Raw genomic sequence first — 18,693 nt, forward strand, 5'->3', positions numbered from 1 at the left:
TCCCTCACAGTTTAAGAACTATTTTGCACTAGTTGCTAATGCTTATAAATGGTTTCATATAAAATCAGATTTCTGGTTTCTTTTGAAAACTAAAATTTTTGGCAATAATGGATTTTATGCATGTAAATAATGGACTGGAACTGCATAGTTGCTATTATTTTTAGACAGGTAAGTGGTCTCCAATTTTCCACAGTTTCCGCCATTCTTTAATATATTACACCAGGCCTGCTTCACTCGTTTATGTACAACATTCAGATTTGTGGGCAAATAAAAATATAAAATGCATGTATGGAAAGAAATTCCTTAATTTTTTCACTAATAAATTAATGAAGACATAATAAAGCTTCTTTGCTTTATTGGGTTTCCTGGTGCATTCATCTCCTTAAAAAGGTGGTAAGAAATAGAAGCAGTAAACATCCCAGAGATATTAGCTTTCTTCTTCCCAACTTTTGCCAACAAACCACTCCACTGGCTGGTGTAAAGGAAGATGACTGGAAAGTTTATACTTCCTGGAGTTCCACTATCTTACGCTGCAATTTCTTTAGGTCTTTCTGTACTTTATATTTCTCTAAATCCATCTTTGTTTTCTGGATTCGTTGGAGGGAGTTGAGTGAGTCATGAATCGATTTAAATCCTAGAAGAGGATATGAAAATAGGTATACTGAAACTAAACAATGCATTGGAACTTTTAAACATTTTAACAAAAGTTGCTAATCAGCAGTCCTGCCATAATTGATCATTGTTTAATTCAAAGCATATTAAATTCCATTAAGACCAGTCTAAAAATGTACAATAATTTATTTCTTGTATGTCATGAAGATGCATTAGCAACAGTGTTTCAACTTATATCTGGCTTCATTGTGAAAATTCAATTCCTGTCCTTCCCCTCCATCCCAATATATTGCATAATGAAATAATTCTATATTTCAAGAGAGAAATTTTAAATATCTTCTTTCTATACACTTTGACAAGAAATTTGGATGATCTTTTTATTCTTGTTACCAAATTGAAGGTAAAGGCCACATGAGATTTTAAACCTGAAAGCAACCTGTTTGAAGGACCTAAGGAATGGTCCCTCGCTGGCTGCTGCCCTGCCCCTGGCGCCAGCACTTTGTATCTCTCTTATGCAAGTCTAGCCACTCATGACCACAGCCTACCAGACCTCAAGCTTCGTAGGGTACAGCCCATATCTTATTCACTGGAGGCTTTCACAGGGTCATTTCTCAACACATTTTTATTAAAGGCATAAAAGAGCAAACTATTAGTTGGGAGTCCTCATTTGCTAAACTCACAGTAAAACGCAGAAACATGTAGATTGCAAATTGATCTTCAGTTCATCCTGGGGTTGTACTAGAATGAGTAAATTCAACTTCTGGTAGCTAAGTAACAAGCAGGGCCCTGAAAGAATGGTTAAGTTAAGTTTGGGGCAGGATTCCTGGCCAGATAATTCATTCTTTTGATTTGGTGGTGGAAGTTGGTGGGGAAGGGTGGCGAGGGTCTGATTTCTAGGCAGGAAATATTCCTTATATGCTTGGAACATCTGGCAGATTGAGACCATATCTTTCTAAGACACCTCCAAGGCATCTCCATACAGGACCATTTCCATGAATTTTTCTGAGATCTAGAGGACAGAGAATGAGTTGGGGCTGCCTCTCGTAAAGGAACCTTCTGATTCGTGGTAATTCTCTCAGAATTGTGGCCCGGGACACATGGTTGCTCCACAGCACTTGTCCCCCCCACCCTCTCCAACCCCCGTCCTTCCCTTTGACAAATTAGATGAGCCTTTCAAATTAATCCTCTTTGATGTTAGCTCAGCTTGACACTGCTGCCATTAGCTTCTTTAAGAAGAAAAGCAGTCATTATACTGGACTTTGTTCATTCATCTCTCTTTCTTACTTCTAAAGGTCAGGTCTCCAGTTTGACAACTATCCAGGCTCATTACCTGCAGTTCAATGAGGGACATTTGATTTAGGCTCCTAATTTCATGATATACCTACAGATCAGGTCTTGATGATCTCCAAGGACTTTCCAAGTCTAACAGTTTTATGATTCTATGATCTTGGTTAAAAAAAATCTCACAGCAATGGCAAGCCTGTGACACTGCCAAGTGTGAATGAGAAAGGGAATCTACATATTCACCCACCTTCTGGTGGTATGCTCACATTCTATGAGATATTTAGGAAAGGTGGATTAAATACAAAGGATGTCGCTTCGCTAATGACAAGATTGCTCCCTGGCCATTAGCTCAAAGTAGAAAACCCTGAGGGACTGGATAGGAAAGGACTGACGTTCTTTACTTAATCAAAGGTATCTGCTCACCTGATTGATATTCATTCTGCATTTTCTCTAATTCACCCCAGATGTGCTTTTCCAGTTGGTTCATCTTTTTGGACAGTTCATTTTCTATATGCTTTACTTTGTTTAGATCTGCTTCCTGTTTCTGCCTGTTAATGAAATTCTCTAATTTGCTTGAAAGCTTCAGTAATTTTTCTTCCATTTTTTTTTCAGACATATCCTACAAAAGATATCATGTGATAAAGCTTCAGAACACCTTTGTGGATTTGACTTTCAGCTTAGAGAATGCTTTTTAACAAGTTTGGATTTCTGTGCTAAACATGAGAATTCAAACCAAGTTCCCTTGTATCTAAAGCTATTCACAAGCGGAAGTTTGGCCTTTGTTTGGCCTTGTTAGTTTCTGGAATTCTACATGCTATGGGAGAAAAGAAAGGGCTGTGGTATTTATGAAATGCCTGAGGATTTGGAATTTTAGCGTTTAAAGAAGTGTAGCCAAGGAAGGCGTTTTAGATACTGCTTGACCAGAGCTCCTTGGATGTGCTGGTGTGTTAGATGTCATTCCCTCAAGCTGCCTATCTCTACGTGGACAGGCTTCAGGTAGAAGTGCTTCTCTTAACCCTGCTGTCTATTAGAATCACCTGGCCCATAACTCCCCTACCAGCACCTCCCCACCTCCACAATTCTGATTTAATTGGTCTGCGATGGAGCCCGGGGAATCGATGGCATTTAAAAGCTCCCCAGGTGATTCTGATGGGCAGCAGGTTGGGGTCTGTAGAGGCGGCCTGACGCTAATTAGCTTCTTTGCTCCTCCTGGCTCCTGTGCGGGCAATTTACCAGCAGGGCCTGAGACTGACTTGGCCCCTTTGATCCTCTTTGGTCCCACCTGTCTGAAGAACGGTGGATTCCGGTCTCTCTCTTCCTTGGGATGGGCGGCTTCTGCCTGCAGATGACCCTGTGGTCACCTAGGTCTGCCTAGAACTGGTGGAGGAGTCTGCCTAAATCCGGAGCAGGACCAACAGGCCCACTTGGCTGCAGATCTGACCACACATCCTTCAACAGCCTGTCAGTGAGAAAGCTGTAACGTTTACCTCCCTCTCTTGGACTCCTGCTTCTATCAGTTTGAACAAACTCAGGTGGGGTAACTGGAGCGTCGTTTACTGGCTGCCTAAAGCCCCTCTACTGAAGTTCCAGAAACATCTGAATCATCTGCAAGACTGGCAGCCACTGGTGAGACTCAGGGCCCTGTGCTGTCCTGCCATCAGGGCTCAGCAGCGTGCTGGCTGTGCTGGCTGGCGTGGGAGAAGGGAGCCTGCGACGGGTCTCCTGTATGTCCCGGTCACCTCACCCCAAAGCGTGGGGGCGTCTCTACAAGGTCTGACCTGGAAAAGGAGTTTTGATAAACCTTTGATCTACCAGTGGATCTCCGGAGAGGTAAAACGACTTGTTTAAGGCAGTTTTCAGGCTTTATTGTATCGAAGCATCACCCAGGGAGCTTGTCCAGGAGCACAGATTCCCAGGGAAGGCCCTGGAGGGTCTGATGCTTCAGCTCTGGGTTGGGACCAGGAATCTGTACTTTTAAAAACTCTCTTTGGGTTATTCTGGTACAGGCAGAGCCCGTTCTGAGAAGTGTGGGTTCACAGAGCTGGGGAGTAGCAAACAGGACCAGAAGACAGGCCTCTGGATTCCTATTCCAGTGCTAAGAAATCAGTGACTGGCGCAGGGAGGGTCACTGTGAATTTTTAAGTGTGGCTTTCGAGACTGACTCGTGGCTCACATCTAGACAGTGGCTGTGCGGCTGTTAACTTCATGAGCAACACAACCCCTTACCAGTTTCTCCTGCAGGAGCTTCAGACACTGATTTATGTGGCCAAGGTGGTCTTGTTCACATCTGATGGACTGGTTTTCTGCCCATTTTTGATGGTTCTCCATTTCCTTATATAGGCTCGTTGAAAGGGCGTTAAATCTAGGGGGGAAAGTGGTTTGTTCTATCTTAATAAGTAAATTTAAACCTAAACCCAAAATTTATTGAAAAGTCTGCAGTTTTTTCGGATGAGGGTCCATGTGCCCAGCAAGCACTTATGGGGTGAAGGGGGGGTGAGGGAGGACATGCTGTGTCCCTGCCCCAAGCTGGTGTTCAGCCCACCTGCTGACGACACCCATCTGCACCGCCCAAAATGCAAGTCCACACAGTGGCAGGAGCACGCGCACGCAGAAAGGCCTGTGTCATCCACGCAGGCTTCCTCTCGGGGCCCAGGGCGCAGTGAGTGTGTGCAGAAAAATTACTTCGACAAGTCACTTAGCATGGTGTTACTCTATGGTAGAGGTTAGCACGCTTTTTCTGTAAGGGTTAGATAGTAAATAGTTGAGGCTTTTCAGGCCATGTAGTCTCTTTTGCAACCCCTCCACTGCCAGTGTAGTGGGAAAGCAGCCACAGATGACACAAATTAGCCTGGCTGTTTATAAAGAAACAATGAGCATGGCTGTGGTCTGATCAAACTTTATGTACACTGAAATTTAAATTTCATATAATATTCACATGTCATGAGGTATAATTTTCTTTTCTTTAAAAAAATGATTAGAAAGTGTAAAAGCCATTCTTAGCTACGGGAAGACTGGCTAAGGGCGGTAGTTTGCCGAATCTTTGCTCTACAAGGGCCACTATGAGGTTGGGGAGGAGCTAGGCCAGAGAGGACTTGCGTTGTCTAGTAAAGGAGAGAACAGTCAGAGGGAGAAGCGGGGAGGGGAGAAAGAAGAGAGCCCCAGAAGGAATCTGGGGAAGCAGTGTGTCCAAGGGAGACACTTCTTGGCTGTCATCTCTGCTTTAGGCAAAATCTTCAGTAAAGTCCCCATGGTCACCAATGGATCTCTGTGAGTGGATTCTTTTGGGGGTGTTGGGGGGACTTAAAGAGATGCTGAGTTACTCATGTGAGGCAAAATCAGAAATAACAAGAGGTGTGCAGGAAGGACTTGCTGGCATCAAGTTGATGCAGCCTAGGCGTGTTAAATAACAGAGAACGAAGGATTCTCAACAACAGAGGTAGATGGTATTACAGAGGTTAAAATGATTGGAATCATGTACCAGCAATTTGAAAATTCACTGTGGAGAGGTTGAGAGTGTGAGAGGGGAATCCTCATCTGCAATGACAGAAATACGGGATTGAGAAGAGGTGGGAGGGGGACTGGCAGGTAGTTTCTGTGTATGTTTTCTGCTTGGGACCTGCTCTTGGTAAGAAGTTAATTTCAGACTCCCTTTTAGACTCGGCTAAATATTAGATTGGCAGGAACAATGCATGTTGTTTGTTGTTGAAAATATTCAGGACTCCCTTACAATGCGGGGTGACTTGAAATAATTTACTCTAATGATCAGGAAAAGTTACATGCAGCTAATTTAACTTGTGATATTTATCACTGGAAATTGCCTAAGGCATGCTGGACATATACTGCATGGATACACTTCTTTAGCTCTCCTGAAAAAGTGTTTGGACTAATAGTTGGAAAAGACAAGTGATGTGAGGCCACTTCCATTTTTATTTAGACTCTGGGTCACTCTGCAGTGTCTGCAGTCATTTCTGATTGTCACAAATAGGAGGTGCTACTGACCTGTGGTGGGTAGAGGCCAGGATTCTGCTAAACATCCTACAGTGCACAGGGCAGCTCCACTACTAAGAATTATCCAGCCCAAATGCTAATAGTGCCAAGGTTGAGAAACTGGGATTTGGATGATGAAAGTAAGGAATGGAAAGGTAGTTACTTTTCCAATACTTATATTTGTTGTAGTATGATAGTTAAATTCCGATCTTCATTTTTCACCTAGAAGGCATACCTGATGCAGATGAGTATCTCAACATTGAAGAAGATGAAGTTGGTTACTCTTCCTGTTCTTAGTCTCATCATGACTTTTAAACACTTGTGCTGCTGGCTGACAACAGGTGTTGGATCTCAGACAAATAAGCCCCCAGCTGATAGGTGGACAACCTCTTTTTAGCCAACTGTTACCTCTATCTGGAACATTCTTCTTTGGAATATACAATGGCTCCTGCCCTAATTTCATTCAGATTTATAGTCAAGCACCACCTTATCACAGAAGCTTTTCTTGTTTTTGACAACATTAAAAAAAAAAAATGTGTCCAACCTGACACTCCCTATTCCTTTACCCTTCTTTATTTTTCTCCAAAATGCTCATCATCATGTGATATATATTATATATAAATCTTCTCCACTAGCACATGAAAGCAAGGATTTTGCTTTGTTCATGGCTGTGTCTAATGCCTGGAATATAGAAAGTGCTCAGTGAGGTAGAGGTTGAATAAATGATTTATTATTTTTCATTGAATACCTTTTATTAGGACCATTCACAAATAACAAATCATAGACTTGTCAAGCTATTTAGAGACCTAATCTTTGATTTTCATCTTCCCTGGTCTCTGGTGGAAGAATTAATTAATAGTGATGGTTAAGGGGGACAGTAAATCTCCAGATCTCTAAGAGGTGGCTTTACAATCAAGAATCCGTCCTTCAGTGCTCACCTTCCCTGTGTAGATAAATGAGGGCATTTACTCTCATCACTGATAAAAATTAAAATCCCTCTGAAAATCAAGGAACCGTTAAGTGTACCCAGGGAATGTCTCTAGAGGGACATGGCAGAAATTGAAACTCTGAAATTAAAATAAACCATAAAGACTGAATTACTTCTTATGATCCTTATTACAAGGTTTTGCCTGCAATTGGAGACTCACTTTGCTGATGACAATCAGAAGTCAGATTCTGTCTGCTGGTAGGTTATTAAAATATGAAAGCATTATTTAAAAAGCATTCTCCTTGAAAGGTATAAAGCATAAAAACAGAGGTTTATGTAAATCTTTGTCTCTCTTTATACTTTTTCCTAACATAGTGGACATGATTTACTAGGTAAGAATGATTTTTCTGTTAATTATAACATACAGTTATTGTGTTAATTGTATGTTAATTTTAACATAGAGTTAAAATCTCAATAGGATGAATTTATCTAGTATGACGCTCACATTTTAGTTCCCAAATCTCCTATACAAGTGGTTATGGGATCACTTCAGTCAGATATAGTTAGATACAGATAGGTAGCTAGGTAGATAGATGGCTAGGTAGATAGATTGATAGATAGCTTTTTCTTTCCTTTTTCCTCTAAACACAAGTCAGACTTTTAAATTATAACCAGAGACCTCACTATGATAAATGTGAGATAGAGGCTGGTTTTTTTAAAAAAAATTTCATACTAATGGTATCAGGTTAAAATGTACACCAAGTTCAATTATAAGGGAGAAAGTTACAGAAAACTAAAAGAAAATTTAACAGGGCTCTATAGACATAACCGGAGCCCAGGGTAGAGAGCTGTGGCGAGAGTGAATGGTGAGGGCAGTGTATGGGGCTTGGAATATTCCAGTGACCTCCCTGGTTCTGGATGACATACATAAATGAGGACATAGCTCCATCCTGGGCTAGTTTTACCAGTTCACTTATGTCTCAAACCCAGTTGTCTTGCATTCAGCAATCTGTTGCATGAACTTTTTTAGAAGACATGAACATTTTGAATTCTTGGAAACTGTTACTATTACCAGGCTCTCAAGAATTCAGATGGTGGCTCTCACCAAATGGGAATATAAAAAGATTTAGTGCTCTTTGATGGGCTGTAAACACAGAAAATGTTTTCATTTTTTGTAATCATATCTGAAAAAGGGCTTTAGACTTGGTACTATTGCTTCTTTAGAGATTGAGTCTAAGAGTCTTAGTTTCATGTCAGAAGCAAGAAATAAATTTCAAGAAACTTTTTTCTACTAAGTTTATACCAATATATCTTAAATTAATTTCTTCTCAATGTTCTGTGATTTCTAATTAGTGAGACTAATTAAAAAGCAATTCCAACTCCACTCTGATACAAAGACTTTTGTTAATTGTTCATTCTAAATTGTACTTGAGTTTAAATATCAGTACCTTTATAGCCTCATACCATCATAGTTTTGAGCACATGTGATTTTTCCCTTCCCTAAATTTCTGTAGCACAGTTAGTTTACTACAGTAGGTGGAATTATGAGATGGAGACATCACAAACTGACAAAAATAACCTGAGATTTGGAGTCAGAGACTTTCTAGCTGTGTGACTTTGGGTAAATTGTTTAATTTCCATGACTATAAGTTTCCTTGTCTTTAAAGATAAGACCCAGACTGCAGAGCTGGGTGTACCTGCACATCTTGAGCACTTAGGGATCGGTAGGCATTTAAAAATGGCAATGAATATTTATTATTTCTGCCTACTGATATATCTCATTTAACACCATCTCAAATTTTACTTTACCTGTTATGAGCGTGTCACTTATTTATGTGTTTTCTCCCCCACTGTATATGGCCATGATTATGTCTTTGGATATTCCAAAACACAACTTACATATTATAGGTGCTCTAAACATACGTTCATTCACTGGCTTCTATTTGTGTCTGAATGTGCTGGGTGTGAAGGATACAAAGATAAATGAGACAGGTCCTTGCTCTGGTCCACTTTCTACTGTGGTAGCATTTTCAAAGCTGTGTGGTAAGGTTTGACTCTATGCATTTGCTTCATTCACCGAATGCTTTTTCTTATAAATCACTATCAACTGAACAGCGTCAGCAACAAGAGCTATCCAGGGAGTGACTGGTCGGTGCTGACCTGCCCACCCCTTGCTGAAAGACAGCCGTAGTTCATGATGGCTGAGACTCTTGCTCTATAAGCACTCAGTTTTCAGCTTAGGACATTACTTAGCTGAACATCTGACTAAGGCCCTTCTGGAAAGAGAAGGCTCAGTGCAGGGGTCCAGTTGCACAGCCTGTGCATTTTCTTTGTCAAGTCTAGTGATCAGTGCCAAAGTCCCAAAGATTCACTAGAAAACCCCAAGAGAGTATTGTGGCTTTTAAGTTCAATATAAAATATGTTCAGTTGACCATTAAACTTGAATTTGTTAAAGTTTCTAAATGGGAAAATTGCTCAGTTAAACTTACACTTTAATGTTATCAAAAGAGTTTAATCCCTTTGTTCAGAAACAGTTGTTTCTTAAAAAAGTAAAGCAAATTCTATACCCCATCCACTTTGCTTTGAGAAGTGCTCTGACTGAAAAGAAGGAAAAAAAAAAAAGAGCCCTACCTGCCTTACTTTCTCTTTGAGCAAAATACTTTGCAATACATAGCTCAGTCAAAGGGTTAATATCCCTAATGTGAAGGAATCCTACCAATTGATAAGAAAGTGATGAAGATAAATGGTAAGAATGGGCAATTCACAGAAAAGGAAATTCAAAGGGTGAAGGGAATGCAAATGAAAACAAGAGATGCTATTTTTTATCCTTTAATTGGCAAATATTAAGACTATCCATTGTGGATGAGAATGTACAGAAAGGTCTTCTCATGCATTGCTGGTGTGAGTAAATTGCTACAACATTTTTAGAAAGAAATTTATAAAAATTAATAAAAACATAAACTCAGACCTAAGAATCTTGCCTGTAGAAATAAAAGCACCTATATCTAAGGAAATTTAAGGATATGCACACAATAATTTTTGTTTGTGGTAGCTATAAACTGGAAAGAATTTATTCATCAATAAGATAAATGAGTGAATTAATTATGACATATCTGTAAGTTAAAATATTATGCAGCTGTAAAAAATAATGCTAGAAAAATATTCACTGATCTAGAGAGAGATATCCAAGATGTCCTGGAAAAACACAAATTATTGAGTAATGTGTATAGGATTTATTTTAAAAACCCATGCTCTCTCTTTGTATATAATGTATGTTATATATATTATATATGTATATACATAAAATCTCCCTTTTCTGTTACATATTTATATTAATGAGGGGGAAAGTGAGGAAGGATACACCCCTGGTGTTAGCATTGGTTACATTACGAAGCTTGAATGGTGACCTCTATTTTCAACTTTGCCTTATTTTATTTGTTATAATGAATGCATATTACTTTCTAATTTAAAAGAGTCAATTGTGTAATTGAATTACTAGAGCTTATAAGTGTTTGCCTGGGGAAAAAAATCTCGTTTATAAATTCACTACTACCTACTGTAATACTAATGAAATTTTAAGACTTCATTATTTAAAGTGAGAGAAAGATTCCAGTTTATACTGTTACAAAAGTGTCCAGATGCAGATTTAACTATTTAGATGATTCATCTGTAAGCCGATTTCCCACTGGACTGCAGGTGGGAAAAGTATGCAGCACCTGCAGTGAAGCAGTCAGCCCTAGATCTCAAACATTTCCTTTTCCCCTCTTTTCCATTTGTTAATATTCTTGATCCCTTTAAGCCAGTCTTCCACTCCAGATTATAAGTCCCTTTCCTCCCCCAGTAAAATCCCTTCTTAAATTATACTTCTAGAAAAAGTTTACTTTTCTGTTTCTCCTTTGGACACTTTTCTCTATCTTAATTCTAAGCTAAAGGGATTAGATCAATCATGACACAGATATTTACTGAGCACCCTCATTGTGCTAGAATTTAAGAACCTGCTTTTTTAGAATATGAAGAAAGTAGGTATTTTCTGTTTACCCAAGACACCTACTTCTCTGAGTTTTAGTGATGACTACTGTTGTTCATCAATTTCTAAGACACACGTTTTTCCTAACTTAACATCTCGGAAATTGGGAGGTGTCATAAAATGATAGCATGCTATGGTTTAATTGTTAGCTTCATGCCTTCGAGGTACAAGAATGTAATGGTATATCTTATAGTCAATGGCACTTAGACTTAATGAGATACGGTAGAGATGGGGAAAAATGGAGAAAGAGTATGCTCAGAATACGATTTGACCAAGGCATTAAGCTCAAGTGATGTGGGACAGAGAGGAAAAGAACAAGAATAGAAGGAGCAGTAAGGTGGTATCATCTAAGTGCCTAGAATTTCCCTTTGCCTGAACCATGGTGTCAGGAAATGGTGGTCATTTAAATAAGAAAGGAGGATTTGAGGATAAGGAGGCCAGTAATCTGAATGTTTGTGGCATCTTGTCTCCTTAGTTGCTCTCTCCATTGTACAGGGGAAAACTCAGTGTAATGTGGGATAGAGACCAGTATTAAAATAGGGATACTGTAAAGAACTAAGGAAAGGGTCTTAGAAGAAATCATTAAAAAAAACACTTGTGAATCAAAGTTTTTAAAAAATTATTTGATAATCTTGTGGAATCAGTGTATGTTCAATAGTGCTTTACATTGAGGCATTTTAATGTACGATTGATAAGTTAAAATTATACTCTATCAGAAAGTATCATTTTAGTTGAGATATTATACAAAAAAAAAGAATGACAAATTAATATATATATTTTAAAATTAAGAATATTGTATAAATTACTTTAGTGTAAAATATTCTCTGCATCAGTTTGTTGCTTTAATTCTTGGACAGGTTCAAATTCCTGGGATAGGATTTTATTTAATGCCAATGCTTTCATTAAGCAAAACCCTTTGGAATGCATTAAACAATTAAAAATCTTCCATTCACTTACTTGAACTCCAAAAGGTTCATTTCTTGGTGATAATCCCTCTGGACCATCTTTAAATTTGAGATTTGCTCAGAACTGGAAGCCTCTATCTTTCCTAAGAGCTGCATTACCTAATGAATGTACAAAAGGCAGATTTTTGTGTGTGAACAAAACCACTAGCACTTACGTTAATTATACTTTATTCCTAAAGGAGCCCAGAATAAAAGTCCAGCTTTGAGCCTAAAGCATGTCTGCATTTGAAAATTATTTTTTTCAAAGGAACGATTCAACAGTTATAGCACTATCTTCAGGGAAAGAACAATAGGGGAGTGTTCCATTCTGCTGTCTATAATATTCTTTCTGATAATAGATTATCTGATGATGTGACAAAAACATGCTATTGACATTAGCTTATCAGTTTGTTAATTTGATTATTTCTTTACTTTCTGTCTCCCCAGTTACAATGTAAGCCACTCTAGCCTGTACCACCACTGTATCCTCAGTGCACATTAGATGACCAATGGTAGATGCTCACTAAATGCTATTGAATAAATGCTTAAGTGCACAAGTGTGCTCTGCAAAGAAAACACCTGAGTGGCCTAAGATCAGACCTCAGGAATTTCCAGGTAGGATTCTGACAGGAGCACAAGTAAATCCCAAGTGAAATGACTTATGGCATTTTAAACATAGGAAAAAACAAGCTCATGTTTGGAAGTTAGGGTAAGAGCACCTTCCACATTGCCGGAAGCATTGAAGAAGTTCTTTAGGTAAAAGGACTGGATTGGGAAATAGATGCATGATTATGCAGCCCATAATCATGTCAAAAGTAATCGCTGTCAAGGGGAATGAAACTACATGATTGCTTTTGGCCAAACTCAAGTGCTGAAAGAGATGGTCATGTGGGGGTGAGTGGGTACTTAAAATCCAAGTTCTCTTAGAAAAGAAAGAGGTGAATAATAGAAGGATTTGAATAGGTAAATGTTGGGTGGGCAACCAACAGCACACGATTGGTTATTTATACGAGATACACGTAAAACAGGCTACTTATAGAAAGTACACTGAAAAGCAGAATTGTTAACAATGAAGCATGGGCAAATTAAGCATGGCCAAAGCAAAGGAAAAGAAAGCAGGCAAGCAACATCATTAGATAAAATGTTATTCAAGGCAAAATACGTAAAAGGGAACAAAGATGATCATTTTATAGGTAAAAATCATTCTTTTTAAAATACACAGTGAAAAATAGTTTTGAAACTTTACCTTATATATTGAGCAGTTGTAGAATTACAAGGATAAACTAACAGAGACAATGTATTACAGATTTTAAATGACTTCTCTTGACTTACTGGTCAAATAAGTAAAATATAAATAAGTATATAAAAAGATAAGACAAATATAGTTTATTTATACATTTACATGCCAAACAATCAAACTTGCAAACAGAAAACACTCATTCTTTCCCAGTGCCCACTGAGCATTTGCAACTAAGTACACATGTGACTACAAAGAAACTCTCAAATTATTCCAAAAAGCAGGAAAAGCAACTAACTACACTGCATTTACACTAGAAATTAATAAGAAAAGTATAAAGAAACAAGAATCTAAACATTTGAGTAAAAAAAACTTTAAAAATTCTATTGTTTAATTCCCCAGTGTTTCACATGAAAATGCCTCTCAGGTCACCTACAATAAAGAGCATATTATGGCCAAGGGCCTTGACTGCTGTGCTCAAAACCCATCACCATCCCTTTCCCACCAAATCATCAGGCCCTGACACTTTCAGAAGTAAAGCTACCAAATCCTTAATGAATAGATAATTATAATGCTCTTTAAACTGTTACAGAGCATAGAAAAAGAAGAGAAATTTCCAAATTATCTTAATCAAATCCGTGCAACATTGATTCCAAAATCTGAAAAAGATTGCACAAAAAATGCCCCTGGAGACTAATCTCATTTGTAAATATTGATGCCAAATTCTTAAATAAAATATCAGCAAACAGTGTTCAGCAGCCCAGTGGAAAACACATCATAATCAAGTGCAACTGATTCTTTTTTTAAAGTAAGGATGGTTTAATAATAGGAAATTTAGGGCTTCCCTGGTGGCGCAGTGGTTGAGAGTCCGCCTGCCGATGCAGGGGACACGGGTTCGTGCCCCGGTCCGGGAAGATCCCACATGCCGCGGAGCGGCTGGGCCCGTGAGCCATGGCCGCTGAGCGTGCGCGTCCAGAGCCTGTGCTCCGCAACGGGAGAGGCCACAACAGTGAGAGGCCCCCATACCGCAAAAAAAAAAAAAAAAAAAGGAAATTTATTAATACAAATAATTATGCTAGTATAGGAGAAAACTGACATTATTTGCACAAATGCTACAAAGTTATTTAACATAATTCATAATTACTTTTTAAAATTGAGATATGATTGACATTTAACATTGTGTTAGCTTTAGTTGTAGAGCATGATTTGATATATGTATATACTATAAAATGAGCACCACAATAACTTAACATCCATCACCTTACAATTTTTTTTCTTGTGATGAGAACTTTGAAGATCCACTCTCTTAGCAACTTTCAAATACACAATACAGTATTGTTAACTATAGTCATTATGCTGTACATTATATCTACAAGACTAATTTATTTTTATAATCTTTCTTGATTTTCACAACCTTAGTAAAATAGGAACAATTGCATATTAAACAGACTTATTGAGAAAACTTACTTCCTCCACCACAGGAGAGACACTAGGAACATTTCTGTTAAAGTCAGGAACAAGACCAGGATGCCCACTATCGCTGCATTACTATTTAATATTGCACCAGAGTTATTATTCAAAACAATTAGAAAAAAGAAATTATGTGTATAAAATGGAAAAAGATGAGGTCAAATTATTATTGTTTAAAAATCATATGATTGTGTGCCTGGAAAAACCAAAACCAACTGAAAAATTATTATAATCAAGAGAATTCACTGAAGTATAAAATTAATACAGCCTTTATAACACACAACTAACAACTAGTTAGAAGATATAATGAAACCCCCATTACAGTAAACTAAAAAAAAAGATGATGAAATCTCAAAATACATTTAAGGTGTTGCCTAACCCACATGAGGAAAATTTGAAACCACTCCTGAAGGATATAAAAGTGAACCTGAACAAACAGGAAGTATGCTGTCTGTGTTCTTGGATAAAACACTCAGCATTATGACTATATCAGTTCTAAAATTAATTTATAAATTTAACATGATTTCAATAAAAATTAAGGCAGAGTTATTTGTTGATTTATTTGCTGGAACTAGACAGGCTGATTTTAAAATCATATGCAAAAACAAACAATTATCACCAGGAAAAGGCAAAAAGGAAAGCAGTGGAAGGGACTAGCCCTACTGGATAGTAAAAATACTACAAGGTCTCAGTAATTAAAATAATAATTAAGACACATCCTATTCTAGGGAAAACTCCAAACTCCAAGAATTTAAATATAAACAATAAAGCCATGAAAGTGCTTGAAGAAAATATGAGCAATTCTTTCAAGCCTTTGTGTGGGGAAGCTCAGTCTAAATGTGACTTAAAATTCCAGAAGCCACATACACAAAAAAAGACTGATAAATTTGGCTACAAATAGAGAACATATGCATATCAAAAGTCAAAAGACAACACACTGGAAAAATGTATTTGCAGCTCATATCATCTCCCTAACATATAAAGAGCTCCTAGAAATTGAAAAGAAAAATAACCCAATAGAGAAATGAATAAAAGCTATGAACAGACAGCTCACTGGAAAAGAAATACAAATAGTTCTTGAATATATGAAAAGATGTAATAAGAAAGGCTAATTAAAATACAGAGATGCTATCTTTTTCCTTTAAAAAAGGGCAAAATTCAAAAGTCAAACACTCATTGATGAGGCAATGGGGATATAGGACATTTTATATATTGTCGGTGGATATGCAATATGGTAAAAGCCCTGCAGAGAGCAAGATCTTTCAAAATAACAAACACAGGTACCTTTGGCCCAGCAATCCCACTTCTGCGTATTTATTCTACAGACATACCTACAGACACACTAAATAACATAAGTGCAGCAATCCCACTTCTGGGTATTTATTCTACAGACATAACTACAGACACACTAAATAACATAAGTGCAAGTTTATACATTGCAGCAATGTTTGAAAGAGCAAATTAGTGAAAAGAATCCAAATGTTCATCTATGAGAGACTGGTTAAATGAGGCATCATACACAAAGGGAGAGTACACAGCTGTGAAAAAGAATGAGGAAACTATGTATTGATAGGGTGGATCTCTAGGATATGTTTGTTTAGTTAAAAAAACAAACAGGTGCATAGTAATACACATATGTTTTGTGTAAAAAGGAAAAAAATATATATTTGTTTTTGCTTCTATCTTTTTAAAGGCATACTGAAAGGATTCACAACAGACTAATAAAAAATGTTACCTGTGAGGGGCATGAATGTTTGTGATAACTGGTGACAGAAGTGCGAGTGAAAATTCTTGGGGTGTATTTTCTCGTATAGTTTTGATTTTGAATCATATGTATGTATAATCTTAGAAAAACTAAGGAGAGGGAACTAGAGTCTAATATCACCTTTGAAGTTAGATGCAAAATTAAATACTGAATTATTACAAAGACTGTATAGCTTTCATTATAGAAATTCCAGAATGTTTCAGCATTGGGAAATGCTCTGACATAGCACATTAGAAGGCCGAAGAAATAAATAAGCTAACAAACAGAAAGCCAAACCAAAACACAACCATGCTGAGTTAGGCATTTGTTAATGTCCAAAAGGTGTTTTATAAAATTAAATGTTCAGTTCTAATAAAAACTAAGTAAAGTAGGATTGATGGATACTTCCTTAATTGTTGGATACTTACTTAATACTTCCTTAATAAGTCTGATAAAAATATATCAAACCAGTAGCCAACAGCAAACAACAAAGACATTTCCAGTGTAATCAGGAACAAGATAAGCTGCCTTCTTTGACCTCTTTTATGTAACAGTGTTCCAGAAGTTCTGGTCAAGGCCTTAAGAAAAAAGTCATGAAGTTTTACCAGAAAACTAGAGATAAACTGTTATGATTTGTTGTTGATATGATTATCTTGAAAAACTGAGGGAATCGACCCAAAAACTATTAGGACTAATGAGATGGGTTTGTAGGAGGATGGACAAGCCTGGTAGGGCTGGAGTGAACTGTGTGCCCCTGTGCACCTTCCACTCTTGATAAACTGGCTCCATGAACAAATAAACAGCAAGAGTTCATCTCCCCCAATTCCCAAAGGATTTCCACTTTGTTCTGCCCAAATGACTTCAGAGGAGATGTGTTTGCCTCACATAAAGTACGTGACAAAGTGGGGCATGGAAGAGTTTGCATTGGCTCCTTTCAGTAAACCATTGCCTGGGAAGGTGAAAAAGGGGGAGAGACATTTCAGGCAAAAAGAGCACAGAGAACATGGATGCAGTGCAGTATCTTGGAGTGAGTGGGACCTACCTACAGGTAGCTCAGTGTCACTGGGTCTAAAGGGTGAGCCAGGAAGCCTGAGGGTGAGCTGTAGAGAAAAGCAGGGGCCAGTGTAGAGATGGCCTTTAAAATCCAGGCCAAAGGACTTGTGTATTATTTTGTAAGAGACGTAACCCATTGCAGGGATATAACGTGATCAACTGACATTAATGCTGAACCTTTAATGGTATTATAATAGCTTCCATAGGAAATTCCTTTGCTTATTCTCTCTAGTTACACAGCCTTTGAGAAGAACCCAGAGAGTAAGGAAATAATGGCAACAGTGGAATCAAGTAGCATATGCTTACAAGGGCCGGCCGTTCTGGAACATCGGAGGCACTCATCCAATATTTGTTGATTACCCTGGCAGTACTCATGGTGTATATACATGAGCTGTCGTATTTAAACCTTTTGGAGGAAAAGAGTTCTTTTGAACAATTACCTCTTGACTGAGCTTTTTGATAAGCTATAATGATCTTACTTCCGGCAGTAACACATAAGAGTTCCAAATATTTTCAGTTACCTTCATATCCAAGTTTTTAGAAACAGTTTCTAGGGCGGACATGAGCTCTTGAATTGTTTTCTCAAGTCGCCGGTGCTCATGCCTGATGAAGTGAATGTCTCCAGAAAGCTTCATGATGCTGGAATCACATCTAGTGGCAAGATGAAAATTGATTGTGAGATTGATAGGCTTATACAATTTTTAATACTATAGTAGAATCCGTGCATTCATTTGATGGCAAAAGTTCTAAAGTTCTTTGAATAGTGAGTTGGCAGATGTAGGAGCATATACAGAAATCTCCCTCATCTTCCTCTTTTTTTCCAGAGGGAGAGAAACCAGGTTGGATAATGATACACTGAGATGGAGTAGATGAAGACTTTGGGGGAAATTGGGTAAAATTTTAGATTTTTGGCCTCATACATTAATTCAGTCATAGGAGTTCCAACAGATTTTGATGTTTTGGGCATAACTCCCTGCTGCCCATGGTTAGGGCATTGTGTTCTGAGTCCTCTTTCCTCCCTTTAGCCTCTTCCCTTGGCTCCCAGACTGTCAGTTCTCCTTTGGCTAAAAGAAGTGTCCCAACACACCAAAGTCTTCCATCCCATCGTCAAAGGACAACGTCCTTTCTCTTAGCCCCAGTGAAAACTCGCGCTCCTTGAGTGGTGTCAATCAAGTGTTGTCTTAGGTTAGGACAAAAATAATCCACACTAACGTGTGTATTGAGCTTTGGCCCATTAGGTGGCATTTGGTATTTCCAGGAAGGAACCCTGATGAAATGGGGTTGGAGTTCAGATTAACAATCTTCCCAGCATGTCAGGGAACCCCACCCACTATCCCAACTCACGGCTTCCCTTGGGAGAGAACAGGCTACATACTGTATTACCAGTTTCAATACACTCATATTTGC

At 38.1% G+C, this 18,693-nt stretch overlaps 1 protein-coding gene across 1 annotated transcript in view; it reads right to left on the bottom strand.

Annotated features, from left to right (window-relative positions):
• Window positions 1–340: 340 nt before the first annotated feature.
• Window positions 341–18,693, bottom strand: part of FAM81B (family with sequence similarity 81 member B) — a 49,225-nt gene continuing 30,872 nt past the window's right edge. Inside the window, exons 5-9 of the mRNA XM_004263525.2 lie at window positions 17,808–17,937; window positions 11,796–11,902; window positions 4,123–4,258; window positions 2,320–2,515; window positions 341–634 (exon numbers count right to left, since the gene is read on the bottom strand). Of these exons, the coding sequence (XP_004263573.2) occupies window positions 501–634; window positions 2,320–2,515; window positions 4,123–4,258; window positions 11,796–11,902; window positions 17,808–17,937 (703 nt within the window). The 3' untranslated portion in view covers window positions 341–500. The remainder of the gene's footprint in view (window positions 635–2,319; window positions 2,516–4,122; window positions 4,259–11,795; window positions 11,903–17,807; window positions 17,938–18,693) is intronic.

The sequence above is a fragment of the Orcinus orca genome, chromosome 3, assembly GCF_937001465.1.
Source record: "Orcinus orca chromosome 3, mOrcOrc1.1, whole genome shotgun sequence".
In the NCBI taxonomy this organism is placed as follows: Eukaryota; Metazoa; Chordata; class Mammalia; order Artiodactyla; family Delphinidae; genus Orcinus; species Orcinus orca.